This window comes from Sus scrofa, chromosome 9 (assembly GCF_054392235.1).
Source record: "Sus scrofa isolate SSC_HxYL_T2T_F1_AM1 chromosome 9, Sscrofa_HxYL_maternal_Yorkshire_Landrace_v2.0, whole genome shotgun sequence".
NCBI lineage: Eukaryota > Metazoa > Chordata > Mammalia > Artiodactyla > Suidae > Sus > Sus scrofa.
Window position 1 is genome coordinate 19,648,748 of NC_139391.1, and position 18,442 is coordinate 19,667,189.

Consider the following 18,442-nt stretch of genomic DNA (forward strand, 5'->3'; position numbering starts at 1 on the left):
GAAGACTATGCATTTAAGAGAACCACGCTTGCTTTGAATCCTGGCCCTGCCACTTACTTATCGACTATGTATTATAGGAAATTGACTGAACCTCTCAGACACTTGTTTTCTCATCCATAAAATGGGAATGGTGATGCCGACCACATAAGGTTAACGTTAGAATTAAACATGAAGCAAACAACTTAGTTCAGTGCCTGGATTTAGTAAGTGTTGACTATGAAGCAACAGTTTGAGGATTCCTCTAAAATCTATTCCTGATTACTTGTGTCAGCCTAAGAAATCAGTCTTGTACCGAATTGGAAAAGAAGAGAAACCTCTCCAATTGGCTAGATTTGACTTTGGGAATAAAGTACATTATATATTGGCAATTGTTTATGTTTAATTTATGGTAATCATTGAAATTAACCTATGATGCCTTCTGTAAAGGCAAGAAGGTCTAAGATTAGTGCTGGAATGGAAGACTGACTGGAGCTGAAAAACTTACCTATTGATGTCTATGAAGAATATTATTGGGAAAACCATAAATAATGTCATATAAACTTAAATAGCTGGGGATTCTTCTGGTAAAATCCATATAAAGGTAGTCAAAGAGAGACAGGCCAGCACACTACTATCTATGTAGTTACTATTTACTAGAGGCCAGGCATTTATATTACAACAGAGAAAAAAGTTTGCCACTTAAAAACCCAGACTGTCTTAAGCTCACAGAAGCTAATTATTAGTATGGGTCTGCTTAGCAAATAACTTTACAGGCTGATGCAAAGGACCCTTTGCAAATGGGCCACAAAGCACATGCTCCACAGAGTAGCCAACACATGTGGCATCTCACTATGAGACATTTCATAAACTCTTTCGTGCTGAATATATTGTCCTACCAGCAAATGCACCTCCTAGAAAACATTACTTATCTGAGTAAGCGGCCTCTGTTGTTTGTTTTTACAGGCTAGTGGTCAAATGGGAGCTGCATCTGCAACCTATGCCATAGCTTGTGGGAACGCCGGATCCTCAACCCACTGAGTGAGGCCAGGGATCGAACCTGCATCCTCACAGACACTATGTTAGGTTCTTAACCCGCTGAGCTACAATGGGAACTCCTGGTCTCTGGTTTTGATTGTATACACATCCTCTTATCTTTATGACTTAAACACCAAATGAAGCCTTTGAGGGGATGAGGGTGGTTCACGTCACAGACCCCTTTAGCTCATGTCGCCACTGTCTCGAGGTATCTCATTTATACAATGAATGATGAATTTCAGCATCACAGATACAGAGAAGTAAAACCAACCAGCAAAGGCCAGGCTACCGCAGAACTGAGAGAGACTGTTATTAATGTTATTACCATTTAACAAAAGAATTTAGATGGCTGCCCCTCAGCAGTGGTAGATCAAGGCATTCCTTCACCCAGATGTGCACCTCTCCAGTCGTAGGAAGCTTTTTACCTAACACAGAAAAAGAGAGAGAAAATGAAACGCCACTGCCATGCCTCTCTCGGCAACACTCCATCCAAAGATGCCAATCTAAAGAATGCTCTGGTACAGTGATGCTGCTAGGGCTTGATGACATGATCCTAATTGATTTTATCTATTCTTAACTATATCTTTCACAGTCTGGCTGTATAGAGCTCAGAGAGCTCTATGAAGATAATTTAATTGATTCCAAGTAGAGTACTACGTCGTTCTTTTTGGGTTTGGCTTGGCTCAACATCAATTATAGATATTAGGTGTGTGAATCAACCATTTACAGTTATATTCAAAAGCACTTAGTGAAATGCATATATCTTTCCAATATTAATACCAATGTCAACTGGTGCTGACAGGAGGCATTTTAAACATATTTGCCTATAAAGTAACCAAAACAGGTACTGGTTAAGGTACAGTCACTCTTCTTGTTAAAAGCAGTTACAGGAGTTCCCGTTGTGGCTCAGCGGTTAACGAATCCCACTAGGAACCATGAGGTTGAGGGTTCAATCCCTGGCCTTGCTCAGTGGGTTAAGGATCCAGCGTTGCCGTGAGCTGTGATGTAGGTCACAGACGTAGCTTGGATCCCGCATTGCTGTGGCTCTGGCGTAGGCTGGGGGCTACAGCTCCGATTCGACCCCTAGCCTGGGACTCTCCATATGCCGCAGAAGTGGCCCTAGAAATGGCAAGAAGACAAAAAATAATAATAAAAAAAATAATAAAATAAAATCCACCTCTAAACAAAACAAAACAAAATAAAACTTTAAGGAAAAAAAAAAAAAGCAGTTACCCCTTTTATAGGACCGTTGTATAGATACATGTAAGAGCCAGTGCTATAGTCAAGGAATTACTGGAATGGTGGCTTAGTCTCAAGTTGATGTCTAGGCTGGGTGCATGTGGATGGAAGAATACTACCATGTTTTTCTGCGTGGGTGAAACCAATCAGTCAACCAACCAGTGTTTAATGAGAATATATTACATGCTCAGTCCTATGCTACCAATGTCTTTGGATGTACAGGAAACACATGAAATCTATGTCCTTGGGAAATGTTTATAGTCAAGCTGGAGAAACCCTATAAAAACTATTAAAATGTAATATAGGGTAAAATGTCAACTTATTATATTACTGTAATGTTCTAGAAGATGACGTGATCATTGAGGGTAAATATGTTCAGGAAAAGCTTTAAGGAGGAGATGGGACTTCGTCTAAGACCTGGATAGGGTGAGGAGGAGAGGAAGCCACTCCAGGGAGGAGAAATTACACGAGTAAAAACTCAAAGTGAAGCGTATCACAGCATTCAGTCTTCCTGACCCCCCCCCCCCACAAAGAAATGATAGTGGGGAAAATGGGAAATGAGACGGGCAGAATTTCTAGGCATGTTGACCATAAATGATAGGATACAAGTTAAATATAAAAGAAGCTGCCTTTTAGAAAGATTCAGAAGTAACAAGATGGTGGTGCAGCCATTTGGCCTAAAGCTATGCTTTGCTTGCCCTCTAATTCTTTTTCTTTTTTCTTTTTTTAACTGAATTTGAATGCCTTTCTCTAGTTTAGTCACTGTCCCCACCATTATTTCTGTCAACCCACTAGCTTCACTGTCTGGTTCCTGAAAGCGTCTGAGTTTGCAACCCCTGATTTCAGTCATAACATTCGCGTAGATTCGTAAGGAGAGCAACCTGGAGAACGGGGTGGGAAATGAGAGGGGGTTAGCACCCATTTCCTGGCAGTCCCTCGCTCCTTAACTGTGTGGGAGACCTGAGGCCCTAGCATCCAGGATGCAATTAGTCACTTTGGAAGAAAAAGCTTTCTCTCCTAATTAGACCTTGAGAACAGACAAATGAGCTCTAATTTCTTAGGGGCCTCCTATGACTTCTCCAGTTTCCACCTGTGGAAAAAACCCACTCCGGTCCCATTTGTACCCCAGCACTATCAGTAGAACCACATTCTAAACACAGGAAAGGCCATTCGCACTGTGCAGATAGAAACTTTGGGGAGAGTGGGGCGAAAATTCAAACAAAGGCTGTAAACCTGACTGGAAAAAAAAAAAAAAAAGAGGATTTTTCTCACAGAAGCAGAAAATAGCGTGGTGGTTAGCAGGCAGGGGAACCTGGAGGGAAGGAGGAGAGGGGAGTTGTGGTTTCACGGCTCTAGTCTCAGACAAGATGAGAAAGTTCTGGAGATGGGCTCTACACCAATACAAATACACTTAACACTACTAATGGCACACTTAAAAATGATTTTTTTTTTTTTTTGGTCTTTTTAGGCATGCACCCTCAGCATAGGCATATGGAGGTTCCCAGGCTAGGGGGTGAATCGGAGCTGTAGCGGCCAGGCTACATCACGGTCACAGTAACTCCAGATCCGAGCCACGTCTGCAATCTACACCACAGCTCATGGCAACACCGGATCCTTAACCCACTGAGCGAGGCCAGGGATGGAACCCGCAACCTCATGGTTCATAGTCGGGTTTGTTAACCACTGAGCCATGATGGGCACTCCAGAAAATTTTTATATTATGTGTTTTTAACTACAATTTTTAAAAAAAGAAAAAATTCTAGTTTACCATTGTGGATTGACTCATTCTGTCTATACCATTACTAAGCTAATAACTTTATTCAGGGTTTCACCTTTGAAAATATCATAGAATGAAAAGGAATCCTTGGAGAGGGGAGGGATAAGGCAGGGGTTCAAATCTGGACAGAAAATCACTACATACCAGGCATTGGCTCTGGGACATACTGGAGAGCTAACTTCATTTCACCTCTGTTTTCTGCTTCAAGGGCAACTGGAGCCGTCTGTGAAATGAAGAAATGTCAGCAGGTGTGAGACACAAACCATTGACCCTGTTTGTTGGTACTCTGTTATAGGACTGTATCTGCCTGACTTCTGGAATGAGGTATCACTCATGAGTGCCCTGGATTAAAATCTCCCTCCCCATCAGAGCTACACTGTTGCTTTTACATCTGGGGAAAGCTAGCCTATGTATCCTGGAAAACCCTGCAGGATACCCAGAAAACATTTCAAGGCCTTGAGTTCAGAGAAATCAGAATGCCTTTCTTGGAGATGGGAGAGGTGTGCTGGGATGCTTTGATTTTTATAAAGACACAGACATTTTGTTAGTCATTCAACCAGCACAAGAAACAAGTTATATATCCTCTTTCTTTGAAGGAGTAAGAAAAGCGTGGGACAGGGAAAGGGAAGGAGGGCAAATATACATTTTCAAAGTGGCATTAACCTAGTTATTTTAGACCAAATGAGTCGAAGCCTATAAGAATAACAAAGACTGAACAACAAATTCAAAATGTCTATTATTTTCAAGTATTATATTGTTTTACTTTCAAATTTGGGTCTTTTAGAGCCTTGTTTCCAAAACATGGCTATCTATCAGAAACATAAGGAAGTTTGGTAAAAATGAGATGCTTTTGACATATTCTGAGGAATTCTCACATCTAATAAGTCATGGGTAGACCTAGAAATCAGGTGATTTTTTTTTTTTTTTTTTTTTGTCTTTTGTCTTTTGTTGTTGTTGTTGTTGTTGTTATTGTTGCTATTTCTTGGGCCGCTCCCGCAGCATATGGAGGTTCCCAGGCTAGGGGTTGAATCGGAGCTGTAGCCACCAGCCTACGCCAGAGCCACAGCAACTCGGGATCCGAGCCGTGTCTGCAACCTACACCACAGCTCACGGCAACGCCGGATCGTTAACCCACTGAGCAAGGGCAGGGACCGAACCCGCAACCTCATGGTTCCTAGTCGGGTTCGTTAACCACTGCGCCACGACGGGAACTCCTAAATCAGGTGATTTTGATGTGATGTTTTGGAACCATTTCTTAAGTGGAACTGTTGTGTTGTGTAGATACTAAATAATAATTTGTATTAATTGTATGTATCACTTGTAGCTATGATGGACTAGCTGGGATCACACCAACCCTCATACTGAGAACAATTTTAAAAACTGAATTAAAAAAATCTTATTTGAAGATTATTAAGCTAGATGGGGCCCAAATGGACATGTTGGAGTCTGACATTCTCTGTCTACTTTGAGGCACTGACTGACTTTTGGGTAGTGCCAACTGAGAGCATAACAAGCCTGGCAGAAAGAAAGACATGAAGAAGCTGAGCCGGGCTTTAGGTAGTCTCACAGGACTGACGGCAAAAATTGGAGTCTCTGGCCAAATCAAGAGACATGGCCTCAGAAAACACTCCGGACCAGAGGTTCTCAAAGTATGGTCCCCAGGCCAACAGAATCAGCAATGCCTAGGAATTTATGAGAAATGCATACTCTTGGGCCAGATCTTATTAAACCAGAAATCCTGGGAATAGGGCCCAGAAATCTGTATTTTAATAAGTGTTTCAGGTGAGTTGGGTAACATGCTAAAATTTGAGAACTATTACCGAGGCTTTCAGTTGGAACTCATGAAAGACCACAGCCTAGGAATGTGGGTGAACAGAAACTAGATCAAACCATGTGAAAATTAAACACCAGCCTAGTCAGTTCATTACCAGACTGGATAAAGGTGGTGTGTCCCAACTCTGTGTGTCCGATGTAAAGTACGAAAGCCTCTCAGATTAGCCCTAGAATTTTTCACATGCGATGTCCAGCATGCAGGTAAAAAAATGAACAGGCATGGCAGAACAAAGGACCAAATGACCAAACTAAGGCAAAAAAAAAAGAAAAAAAAAAAAGAGATAAGAGAGATTCACAAATGTTTAAGATATTGGAGTTTTCAGATACATACTTGAAATAACTTTCATAAATTCATAAAGATAACATGAAGATGGAGAATTTTAGCCGAGAAATGGACTCTATGAAAAAAGAATCAAATGAAAATGTACCTCTGAAAAGTATAATAACTGGGTGTAATAGACTAGGCACAGCAGAGAAGAAAATTATTGAACTGAAAGGTAGTTTAGCAGAAAATAGCCAGCCCACAGATAAGAGAGCAGGAAAAGGAACAGAAAATAGGGAAAAGGGCGTAAGAGACTTATGGGAGAGAGTGGAAAGATACAAGGACCCCAAACTATGGACAGGCCTTCTTAATGAAACTGCAATTTTATAGCAGCTTTCCTCTATATCCCAGGCCCCAAACCAACCAACGCACAAACCAACAAAAAACCCTGAACTTACCTTCCTCTTTAGAGGGTACCACTTCAATTGTTTATTCTGTTTGTTGTCCCAGTCCCAAGTTTCTAAATCAAGTTCCACTTCCCCTAGAAAACTATTGCGCTTAAATGTATCTCGATGCCAAACGGAGAGGTTCAGCTTCTGCGTCTTTAAGATCTGCTTTTCAATTTTATACTGCAGTTCAAAGAAGGAAGTTTAAATGGTACATAATATTATTTTATGCCAGAGAAATGATAGAGAGAAGAAAAAAAGTCATGTGTATAGATCAGATTTTCTCGTTAGGTTTCAAGTCTCAAGAATATTGCACAGTCATCTTATTCTAAGACTCTTATTTCAAAGAGCTAAAATCCATCTTTCACAAAAGCTGATTTTTCTTTCCTCCTCTGGAAAAGCAAACCATGGCTCAAGTATCATAGCCAGCAATAGTTTTCTAAAAACAAAAGCCAATTATTCAATTTTTTACTGGATGTTTTTAGTTCTAACCTGATATAAATCAAATTCAGTCTAAAAACATAAATGAAGCTAAATCCAATGGTCTATTTTCTAAGGACAAAATATTTTTAATAGACTTAATCTTTTTTATATCAGTTTTAGATTCATGCAAAACTGAATAGAAAATACAGAAGAGTTCCTATATATCACCTGCCCCATATACATACAACCTCTCTCTCTTTTTTTTCTGTCTTTTTGCCTTTTCTTGAGCCGCTGCCACTGCATATGGAGGTTCCCAGGCTAGGGGTCTAATCGGAGCTGTAGCCACCAGCCTGTACCACAGCCACAGCAATGCGGGATCCGAGCCGTGTCTGCAACCTATACCACAGCTCATGGCAATGCTGGATCCTTAACCCACTGAGCAAGGCCGGGGATCAAACCCACAACCTCATGGTTCCTAGTCAGATTTGTTAACCACTGAGCCACGACGGGAACTCTGCCCTCTATTTTTTTTTTTTCTTTCCTTCTTTTTAGGGCTCCACTTCCCAGGCTAGGGGTCAAACTGGAGCCATAGCCACAGCAACACCAAATCTGATCTGCACTTGCAACCTACGCTGCAGCTTGTGGCAATGACAGATCCTTAACCCACCGAGCAAGACCAGGGGTCAAACCATGGATACTGGTCAGGTTCTTAACCTGCTGAGCCAAAAGAGGAACTCCTCTCCCACTACTGATGCCTTGCAAGGACAAGGTATTTTTCAAGGAAAGATACACTTGTTTTTTTGTTTGTTTGGTTTGTTTTTTTTGGTATCCTAAGAGTTTTTAATCTAAAATGTAGTCAATCCTTGATTATATATAATCATGGAAGGGAATAATAGTACTTCTAATCCAAAAATAACCTCTCCTTGGCTTCATGATATACTACTCGAATGTCCATTTTGGTTGTAGCCAAAATGGCTTGTCTCTGAGCTGACCATTCAAATTAGCTGGCTTTTCCCGAGGATAGGGTTGAAGCTGCTGACCTAGAAAGAGCTGGGGTGCTGAGGTATACCACAGTCAACCTCTAATTAAAAGACCTGCTACAGAAACTCCCTAAGAAATTCGCCCATGGACGACTGAGAGTTAACTCTGCTTCTTTCCTCAGAGGATAACCCAAACACTTGGACAGAATTTTCAGAAAAAGGGAATGAGTAAGACTTCTCATATTTATAGTTTTAAACAATCTGTTACCCATGACTAAGGCAGCATGATACAGTCCGAAGGAAAAAGGAAGGTGGTATTTGAGCTGCGATGTTCTCCACTCATCTGTCTATCAATCTCTCCTTCCTATAAACTTTTTTTTTTTTTCCTTTTTTAGGGCTGCACCCATTGCATATCGAAGTTCCCAGGCTAGGGGTCCAATCGGAGCTACAGCTGCCGTCCTACACCACAGCCCCAGCCACTCGGGATCCAAGTCATGTCTGCGACCTACACCACAGCTCATGGGCAACACCAGAGCCTGGACCCACTGCGCGAGGCCAGGGAATGAACCCACATCCTCATGGATACCAGTCAGATTCATTTCCACTGCCCCACGATGGGAACTCCCCAATACACACTTTTTGAGTACCTATCCCAGACATTGTATTAAGAGTCAGCAGCATCAATTAAGTGTTTAATGCATATTAATCACTTCACACATATTAACTGTTAACAACTACTGAGGTAGGTAGGTACTATTCTTATCTCTCTTTTGCAGATCTGAAATGGAGACAAGTCATTTGTCCAAGGTACACAGTTTATAGGCAACACAGAGCTGGCCCCTGCCCTCGTGAGACTTGCAATTTAATGGGAAAGCAGACAATTAAACCAGTCGTTAAAATGCTGAATGTTAATGCAAGTATTATAAAATAAGGAGACTTAGGCAGCAGATAGCAGGGAAACAGGGGTTAAGGGCAGTCCCCACTTGGGTGACCTGAACAAAGACTATGAAAGATGAGGCTGGAGCTTAGGTTGTCAAGGGACTGGTGTGCCTGTTATGAAGGTTGGACTTGACCCTTAGGGTAATGGAAATTCTTAAAGATTTTAAGCAGAGAAATACATGATCAGATTTAGGCTTTTAGAAGACTGTTTCGGTTGCAATGCTCAATGTTGCTTTGTTTCCCTAAGCTTCACTTGTCTCCTCTGTGACATGCAGATAATACCTGCCTGGCAGTGTACAGAGGGCATGCGTGAGAGAATGCCTACAACCTTCATGGTGAAGCTCATACAAAACAGATTCTCAGAAAATGGTTATTCCTTTCATTCTTCTCTCAGTGACAGACTTCAACTGTAAAGATACTACCCAAGAGGACATGTACCCCCCACACACACTTTTTAAAAAATTGTATGGCCACACCCACGACATATGGAAGTTCCCAGGCAACACCCAATCCTTTAACTCATTGCCCGGGACCAGGGACTGAACCCATGACTTGGCAGTGACCTGGGCTGCTGCAGTCAGATTAACTGCACCACAGTGGGAACTCCAAGATGGCCTTTTAAATGCATAGGTCACCACTGAGCATTTTCTTAGATAGGGAGGTCAAAGATACCCGTAGTATCTCGTTATACACAGGATTCAACGTTTTCTTCACGACAAGTGTTTTCTTCTTGCCCATTTTGCCCTTGTCTGGTAACAGGTAAGTCTTTACATATCTAAAAAGAGAAGTGAACAGAGAAGGAAGTTAGAGAAAATAAAAGGGATGTGTCTACCTCTACTTTTAAAAATGCATTGGAGGAGTTCCCGTCATGGCTCAGTGGTTAATGAATCCCACTGGGAACCATGAGGTTGCGGGTTCGATCCTTGGCCTTGCTCTGTGGGTTAAGGCTTCTACGTTGCTGTAGCTGTGGTGTAGGCCAGAGGCTACAGCTCTGATTCGACCCCTAGCCTGGGAACCTCCATATGCTGCAGGAGCGGCCCCAGCAAAGGCAAAAAGACAAAAAAGAAAAGAAAAAAAGCATTGGAAACTGACAGAAATTATTATTTCATGACACTAAGAAAGCAGTAAGTAATTATGGCTCTCACCAATCAATACCTTTATATTTAAATGTTGAAAGTGATTTCAGTCGAATTGATCACTTTATACTGTTTTGAAGATATTTAAGGGGTATCTCCTGAATTTCTATTTTCCTTTGACCTTAACTAATGTGGGGCCTGAGAAGGACAACAGACCTTTAACGTGGTGCTTGATTCTATCGCTTAGTTTCCTATTAAGAAAAGACTCTGATGCTTGCAGAATTTTTAAAAAGTTTTTGCTACAGTATTTTGAAAAAAAAAAAAAACACTTAGCACATACCTAATCAAACCACATTTAATATAAAAAGGAAAAAAGAAAAAGAAAAGGATATTGAGCCCAGCTGTTTTTATAATAAAGAACTGGGCTTAAGTTAGCAAATTCATTAGGAATCAGACTTCTGCACAGGGCTAAGTGGGGGAATACCGATTAACTAAACTGAAATGCATTTGAACTTATGATTTCAAAGATGAACTGGTAAATCCCCTTAAAGTTCTGTGAAATATAATTTAAATATGGAAACGACCTCATTCTAGAGTCTTAACTATTTCTGCACCACTGGACGTTATGCAGTAAGTCCCACATATCCCTCATTTTAGAGAAAGTTTGAAAGTGTCGTGGAGAGAGACTGAGGCTCAAGCCCTCATCCTCATATGGCTGCTGATTATGTGAATTTATGCCAACCTCGCTTATCTTCTCTGGCCTTTGTTTCCTTATCTGTAAAAAGAAGGAATCAGGACTAGAGGACCGCAAAGGTCCCTTCCAACTTGAAACATTTTGTTCTCCTCTGACATTTTTATAATTTAGGAAGTTTGGCAGAGGAATCTATAAAGTAAACAAAAGAGCATTCTCCCCCAAGGTTTTCCCCTCAAACATTCCTTTTGACACAGTCCCACACATCCCCTCCCTTCAATTACTTTCTTTCCTTCACTCTACAAGACTAAGAGTAACGAAGGAAGAATAATGACTCCAAAATGTACTTACGGGTCCGAACGCTGCTTCTTAACATCCGCTGCTGCTAAGTCTTTACACTGGGCCACAAAGACATGCAACTCCTTCAGTGAGTCCACATAGTCGATTGCAAACTGAATACTTCCTCTCACTTCCAGATTGCCGAAGTCTCCGCTATAAACACTCATCACACTGCCGCTTACCTGAAAGCATCCGAAACACGCAGTGTTTGTCTCCATCTCATTCCTGAACCCAAGGATCATGGGTGTAATCCTTGCTTGCCTTTATTTTTCTAGTTTGCATATAAAAGCAGTTAATTTCAAATGGCATTTAAAAAGTGTACCAGCACAGACCACCTGACATGATATATATATGACGCAATGCCTAGTGTTTAACAAAAACGGCCTCTAAGAGACAGACGAAAAGTAAAATGCAAAGTTATTTCAATGCTGCCTCGTTTCAAAGCAGGGTGATTTTATGGTAGGGGGTATTCAGAGTTCCATTTTTAGGCATGCTTAGAATTTAAAGTGTTATAGAAAGAGGATGTGAGAAACCCTAGGCACACAAATCACAGTGACATGTTGCTCTATCAAATTTCCAAGGCACTAAAAAGGAATTTTACTAGGTTACCCATCCCCTGTAACTAAGAAAATGCTTACTGAGCCATATGCTTTTAGAGGTCAGGAAGGGTAGAAAATGGATGATTGATGAAGGAAGTTTAAAGCCTTCCCAAGGCCGTACGTTTGATTGTTATCAGCAGAAATTCAATTAAATAGTTTTTTTTTCAGAGTTTGAAAAATGCAAGGCTAGTGAGAATTTAAGCACAGCTTTACCATTTGTTTAGCATACCTGGTGAGATATGTGCATGAGTATGTATATCAGAGGCCTCTTGTTACATGTATGCAAACATATTTATACATGTATATTTCTATATACATACTACATGCACACACAAAACCACCTCCCTTTGGGAAAGTTTTGGGTAAACTCAAATTCTCTCAATCGAATCTGAGCAATTACTCCTAGAGGGCTTTCCTTGGAAAACCCTGTTCTGAATCCTTTTAAAAGACAAAGAACTGCCTCTCCTATTCTTTTATGTAAATCAGTACTTTTATTCATCAGAATAAGAGGCTTACCAAAAAGAGAGGTACAATTCTATACATGCAAATTGTATATAAAAGCATATCTGATATAAGCGGTCTTTTTATAATAGTTACCCTATTTGCTGCACAGACAAATTTAGCAATCATCTTGTTGGTAATTTAGGTTTATTTTTGAAGTACTTACGTCCAAAAAACCGTATTTATTTATTTTGGATATGAACTCTCTTGTGATTAAAAAGAGAGAAAATGGAAGATTTAGCTAGCCAGAAGCTAATTGTGGGTTAGAGAAAAAGCTTGTGCCCTTTGAATCTGAGAAATACAACAGAAGGCCATTTCACCGTACGTAGCAGGAGCATGGTGGAGCAAGGTTCACAGAAGCAGAGGGATATTAATTAACAAGAAGCCTATGTTTACATACAGAGGACAAGGACGTCATGCCAGAGGAGCTGCTAAGATTGGTTAGAGAGCTTGGGCTCTTCTTGTGTCTGCTGAGCTGGTAACTGCCTTCTGATGCTGTATCTGTTTCTCTGTCATCACTCTACAAAACATCATAGAATATACACAAAGCTTAAATTCAGAATGAGTCAAGATCAAAATTTGTTTAAAGATAGTATCTGGTATCCCACTGGAAGGACATTTTCCCAGCTGAAAGGACCCTAGTGCTAATTGCCAGGGAATGACATTAAAGATGGGGTGGGTGGTTTGCCTTGGGCCTCACCCAAGGAGGGGAGCAGGATTTGGCTACTGAAATAATGATTTTTTTCACCTAAAAGGTGGCCCCAAGATGCTACAAAAGGTAGCACTACTATGAGCTTTCTTGACATTCTCTTAATATATTTATATTGCTTGGAAAACTTTATTGATATATATGAGAAATTAACTTTACCTAAACAAAAGGTCTAAGATTTACTATCAAATCATAACATGTCATGCCTAATTCCTGTCATTAACATAGCCTTAACTTCCCTAAAAATCCAATCTTTTACTTGAGATCCTATTGAACTAGGGAAAACTGAGGCTAATCTGATTTGTGTTTCAAGTTATATATATCATGCATGTGTACATAAATTTTTTCTTTTTCTTTTTAGGGCCACACCTGACATGTGGAGGTTCCCAGGCTAGGGGTCAAATCAGAGCTATAGCTGCCAGCCTACACCACGGGCACAGCAATGGGGGATTTGAGCAGCCTCTGTGATCTACACCACAGCTCATGGCAACGCTGGATCCTTAACCCCCTGATTAAGGCCAGGGACCGAACCCACATACATTCTCATGGATACCAGTTGGGTTCATTACCACTAAGCCACAATGGGAACTCCTAAATTTTAACTACCTTTTAGGTATTTCTATAGTACTATTGCGCTTTTTGTTGCGATAGAGAAGTATATTGAATTATACATTCTACCCACATTACATTTTAACAAGTTAAAAAAACACAGCAACAAGATTTTTATTCTAAATATGTTCCAGGAAATATTTGCCTGGGTCAAGAAAGAAAAGTTACAATAACAAATTTTATTATATTTATATCTAAAGTTTATTAGATGGTAGCTTTAAAAATGCATGATTCAGAATGAGCTCCTTTTGCGGTTAAAGTGTTTAGGGAATAGTTCAGTGGCTCCTGGGGTTAGGGAAACACCTTTGTGCAGGAATGGTTAGTTCATGCCAACATATTCCAGGGCCATGCAATTACATATCAGTGTAACAGATGCCAATTGTAATGCAGATTAAGAAAGGAGTTTTAAAAAATTATGATACATACGGATGAAAAAAGAATCCTTCCTCAAGGATGAAAGAAAAAAAAAATCCACACCTTTTTCATGTCTCTATTACCACCATCTCTCCCCCACACACTCATAAACCATTTCCCCCATCACAGCCCTAATACATTCTACCTAGTACATCAGATCATTAGTGATTATTGCAAGGATAGGACCTTGTTTTGATGACCTGGAACAGTGATTTTCACAAAGCTGGCCCTCAACAAAGGTGACGGATGCTAAGCCTCAAAGGGACAGTGGACAAAGAAGCAGGGCACCCCAAGTGCTTTGGAAGGTAAAATGATACAGCTTAACCTGGCATCTCTGATTTAGACTGTCTTTTGTGCAGAGCTATGAGGCAGCGGGTTAAAACTGAAGGGAGGAGAAAAATTAAACATCAAGGACTGGTATCATTTTGCCTCTCAAGTTATTATATGGTTCATTCAAAGGACCAACCAAGACCAAAGCGTATCAACAAAGGGATAAAAGCATAGGAACTCCATGAGGTGCCTAGGCTGGCTTCCAACTAATGAGTTCATGTCAAAGAATGAGTGATTCTTTCAAAGAAACTGTAATATGGGCTCTTAAGCACATTCATCAAGGGCTGAATATTTGCAGATGCAGATCATCTAAAGAGCAGGTAGAGGGGTGCCCAGGAGGTGGGGGAGGAGGGATGTAATTTATAAGTTGTCCAGAGCTTTCCTTACATTCCATCTACTAAGAGAATGCTTGAGGATGAAGCTTTTATTTCACCATGAAAAAATAAGACCACACTGCAAATAGGAAGCGTTAACATTAAGGTGCTATATGTCAGCATTGTGCTATGTGTTTTTCCTGCATTATCTCACTGACTCCTCCCAATCTAATGAGGTCAGTTCTAGGAAAGCACTCAGGGAAGCTTAGGAAATTGTCCATAATCACATAGACAATCAGTAGCACCACCAGGACCGGGAGTGTCTCACTTCAAAGCTCAGACTCCCAGGTGCCTGGCTGCAAGAACACACAATCTCAATTAAGGCAAAAGAGCTGAGTTAAAATCTTAGATCTACTTTTTAGTAGCTGCTGGACTTGGGGAAAGTTATTTTACCTATTTGAGGCTTTCTTCTTTTATAAAACGGAGGAAGGAGTTCCTGTCGTGGCTCAGTGGTTAACGAATCTGACCAGGAACCATGAGGTTTCGGGTTCGATCCTTGGCCTTGCTCAGTGGGTTAAGGATCTGGCGTTGCTGTGAGCTGTGGTGTAGGTCGCAGACGCTGCTCGGATCCTGCGTTGCTGTGGCTCTAGCGTAGGCTGGCAGCTACAGCTCCTATCCGACCCCTAGCCTGGGAACCTCCATATACTGCGGGAGCTATCCAAGAAATGGCAAAAAAGACTAAAAAATAAAAATATAAAACAGGGGAAACAGTATCTACCACAACTTGGTTAATGAGAGTATCAGAGAGACTATTAAGTGCCTGGTACTTACTCGGCACTCAGTGAATAGTAAATAGTCATGTTTTTACTTGAGACAGTTAAGTAGAGTAGTTAATAGCATGGGGGCCAGATTTGGGCTCTGGTTCAAGCCCTTTCTAGCTGAGTGAGGTTACCTTACCTTGCTTAGTCTCGGTTTCCTCACCTGTGCTATCTGGGAGTAACGATGGTGCTCTCCCCTCTCCCCCAGGGATTCTTGGAGGATTAAGAGAGATAATACCAAGGAATCACACCCAGTAGATATCACTCAAGTTTGCCATGTCACTGTGACTTTATTATTTTAACATATGCTTTCACGCTAGTTATGCTTTCACTCTAAGCATGTACTCTAAGCTGCACAGGAGTTCAGGCCAACATTTTTCTGCCTGGATTTCTTCTTTTACACCGGCTTTGAAACAAAAGTCACATTCCCAAATCGATGCAATATGACTTCACTACCAAAAAAAGGGTTACTGGAGGAGTCAGATGAGACATGCTTTGCCTCATTCCAGGACCAACAACACTACCTCTATTGATATGAGAGGCAAAAGTCAGTCCCGCTGACCTCTCTGGTCTCTGCCATAGCTGAATACAAACACACCAACCTTGGCATAGCAAATTCACCTATTTGGTTCCATTTTTCTGAAGGTACAAAAGACAAACTTGCCTCATCTTGTAGAAAGGCTGGAACAGACTTGCTCATCCTTTTGAGTTTGTCAGGGTGGGAAAACTGATTATCAGGCTGTGAAGGCACTGTGGAAACTAAACAGCAGCATGTTCCATTCAAAATTATCCTCAATGGTCAAACATAAGGCATTAAGTTGAAAACACACTTTTCTTTAATCTATGAACAGAGACGTTTCTGTAAAATGGTTAAAGGCACAGTAGTTCACATGCATAGGACCGTAAGATAAGCGACATGCAGTTTTCATAAATTATAAAGAACTAGCAAGGAGTTGAACCAAAGAGAAACCAAAAATTAATTTTAAGCCCACTAGGTTTGATCGCAATGGAGAACTCAATTTGAATTATACTGAAACATACAGCCAATGTGAATTGGTTTTCATTTTTTCACATCAGAGCTTTGACATGTACTTTATTGGTTCATCTCCTGGAGATATATGTTTAACATGCTGCAGGCTGAAAAACTATTTCATTGGATAGCAGGGATCTTGGTTCACAATTCAATCGTAAGAGTCCTGGGTACTGAGTGCCTGAGAAGAGGTCGGTTTAGTGACTGTTGTGATGACTTCTAAGAGTGTTTCTCACCCAGAATTATGAGACTACAATTTCAAAATAATTCTTTTTTGAAAACAGAACTTAGATAGCTGTCAACTCAGAGAATTTTCAACAGAGATATCCCAAGGCCCAAGTTTGAATGATGCAAGGTAGGCTGCTCTAAGAATTCAATATGAAAATGTAGCACACGGTTTCTTTCTGAAATATTAAGTATACGTATGGAATTTCACAATAAGATGACATATTCTCTAATTTGTGTAACTCTAGTTAGAAAACTGTTTTCTTTGTTTCTTCCTTCTTTCCTTTCGTATTTTCCGGGCCACATTTGCAGTATATGGAGGTGCCCAGGCGAGGGGTTAAAGTGAAGCTGTGGCTGCCAGCCTACACCACAGCCACAGCCACATGGGATCCACGCCATGCCTGTGACCTACACCACAGCTCATGGCAACACTGGATCCTTTAACCCACTGAGCAAGGCCAGAGACTGAACCCATGTCCTCATGGACACTAATTGGGGTCATTACCACTGAGCCACAAAACGAACTCTCTAGAAAACTGTTTTCTTCTTTGTCTAAAAATGACAATGTCTAAACTTTTCCGATGGTGAATCAGAGCTTTTATATTGAATAAGTTAATATGTTTTGAGGCACTTAGAATAGTTCCTGGCACATATTAGGCCCTGGGTCAGTATTTGCTAAACAAGTAAACATTATCTGATAGAAAAGCTTTATTTGGGAGTTCCCATCGTGGCTCAGTGGTTAACGAATCTGACTAGCATGCGTGAGGACGCAGGTTCGACCCCTGGCCTTGCTCAGTGGGTTAACAATCTGGCATTGCTGTGGTGTAGGCCAGCGGCTAGTGCTCTGATTCGACCCGTAGCCTGGGAACCTCCATACGCCATGGGTGCGGCCCTCAAAAGAAAAGAAAAAAACAATTTTAAAAGAGAAAGAAAATCTTCATCTTTCTAATGTGACAAAAAAAATATACTGACTTAGCTTTCTCATTGAAAGAGCTACCAGGAAAACAGATAAATACAGATCAAATTCTATTTCTATATATTATTCGAAAGCCTCAAATTTAGCCCTAAACATTAGCTAAATTCATCTTCGGTTAAAAGAAATCTAATGAAGGAAAATAGAAACTTGAACTACACATATTAAATATTTTCTTATTCACATAATAGTTCTCACCTAGCTTTAGCCTCACAAATGCATCAAAATACATTTACGGTGTCTCTCACAATATGACATCTGCTTTAACCACTTCCCATTAAACAGTAACACATGTGGATGTATTCAGGTGACTTATACCGAAGCAGGTTAAGATTAAGTCCTGCAAGGGCACTATATACCCCAAGGAGTAGGCAAAACTTTTTTATCCTAACACTGCTAACTGTTACTTTCAAAATATAGATCTACTACTCAAATGTAATCAGTTTTACATGTATTGGGCTTTAGTTATTTGTATTCTGATCATGCATTTCATTTCATCGAGAGAAAGAGAATAACCCCAGCCTGGGCACTGAGTCGTCTTGGCAAATATCACAAAAAAGAGAGAAATTAATTTACCCAGAATTTAGCATGTGATTAGCCTAATCGTCTTGACCAATAACTAAGCTAATTAGGAGGTCACAAATGAAGACAGATATATTGTTCTATATTGTCTATGTTTTGTCTTCACTTCTCAGGCCAATGATGAACAAGATATAAAAAGATAAAATAAGCTGACCAAACTCAAGTAGCCAGTTGCCACTTCAAACAAGACAGAAGCCTCATTTTTCTCTGCAGCAGCCGGACAGAGAACACACACAAGCCGGGATTGCTTTTTTCCCTAAATTGTTCTTAAGAATTTGTCAGGTCATGTGCCAAAGCTCAGCGCCTTCATCTCCGGCAG

The 18,442-nt window shown here is 40.6% G+C and overlaps 1 protein-coding gene across 27 annotated transcripts in view; it reads right to left on the bottom strand.

Moving 5' to 3' along the window:
* SYTL2 (synaptotagmin like 2) overlaps nucleotides 1–18,442 on the bottom strand; it is a 72,916-nt gene that overhangs the window by 2,449 nt on the left and 52,025 nt on the right. For 15 of the 27 annotated variants that reach the window (XM_084975524.1, XM_084975523.1, XM_084975522.1 and 12 more), the window contains 7 exons: nucleotides 15,978–16,072; nucleotides 12,520–12,639; nucleotides 11,032–11,201; nucleotides 9,586–9,688; nucleotides 6,584–6,754; nucleotides 4,175–4,253; nucleotides 1,340–1,439 (listed from right to left, as the gene is read on the bottom strand). In XM_084975524.1, the coding sequence (XP_084831650.1) occupies nucleotides 1,340–1,439; nucleotides 4,175–4,253; nucleotides 6,584–6,754; nucleotides 9,586–9,688; nucleotides 11,032–11,201; nucleotides 12,520–12,639; nucleotides 15,978–16,072 (838 nt within the window). Of the gene's footprint in view, nucleotides 1–1,339; nucleotides 1,440–4,171; nucleotides 4,254–6,583; nucleotides 6,755–9,585; nucleotides 9,689–11,031; nucleotides 11,202–12,519; nucleotides 12,640–15,977; nucleotides 16,173–18,442 lie in introns of those variants that run through there. The other 12 variants (XM_084975525.1, XM_084975517.1, XM_084975514.1 and 9 more) reach the window with 5 other exon arrangements.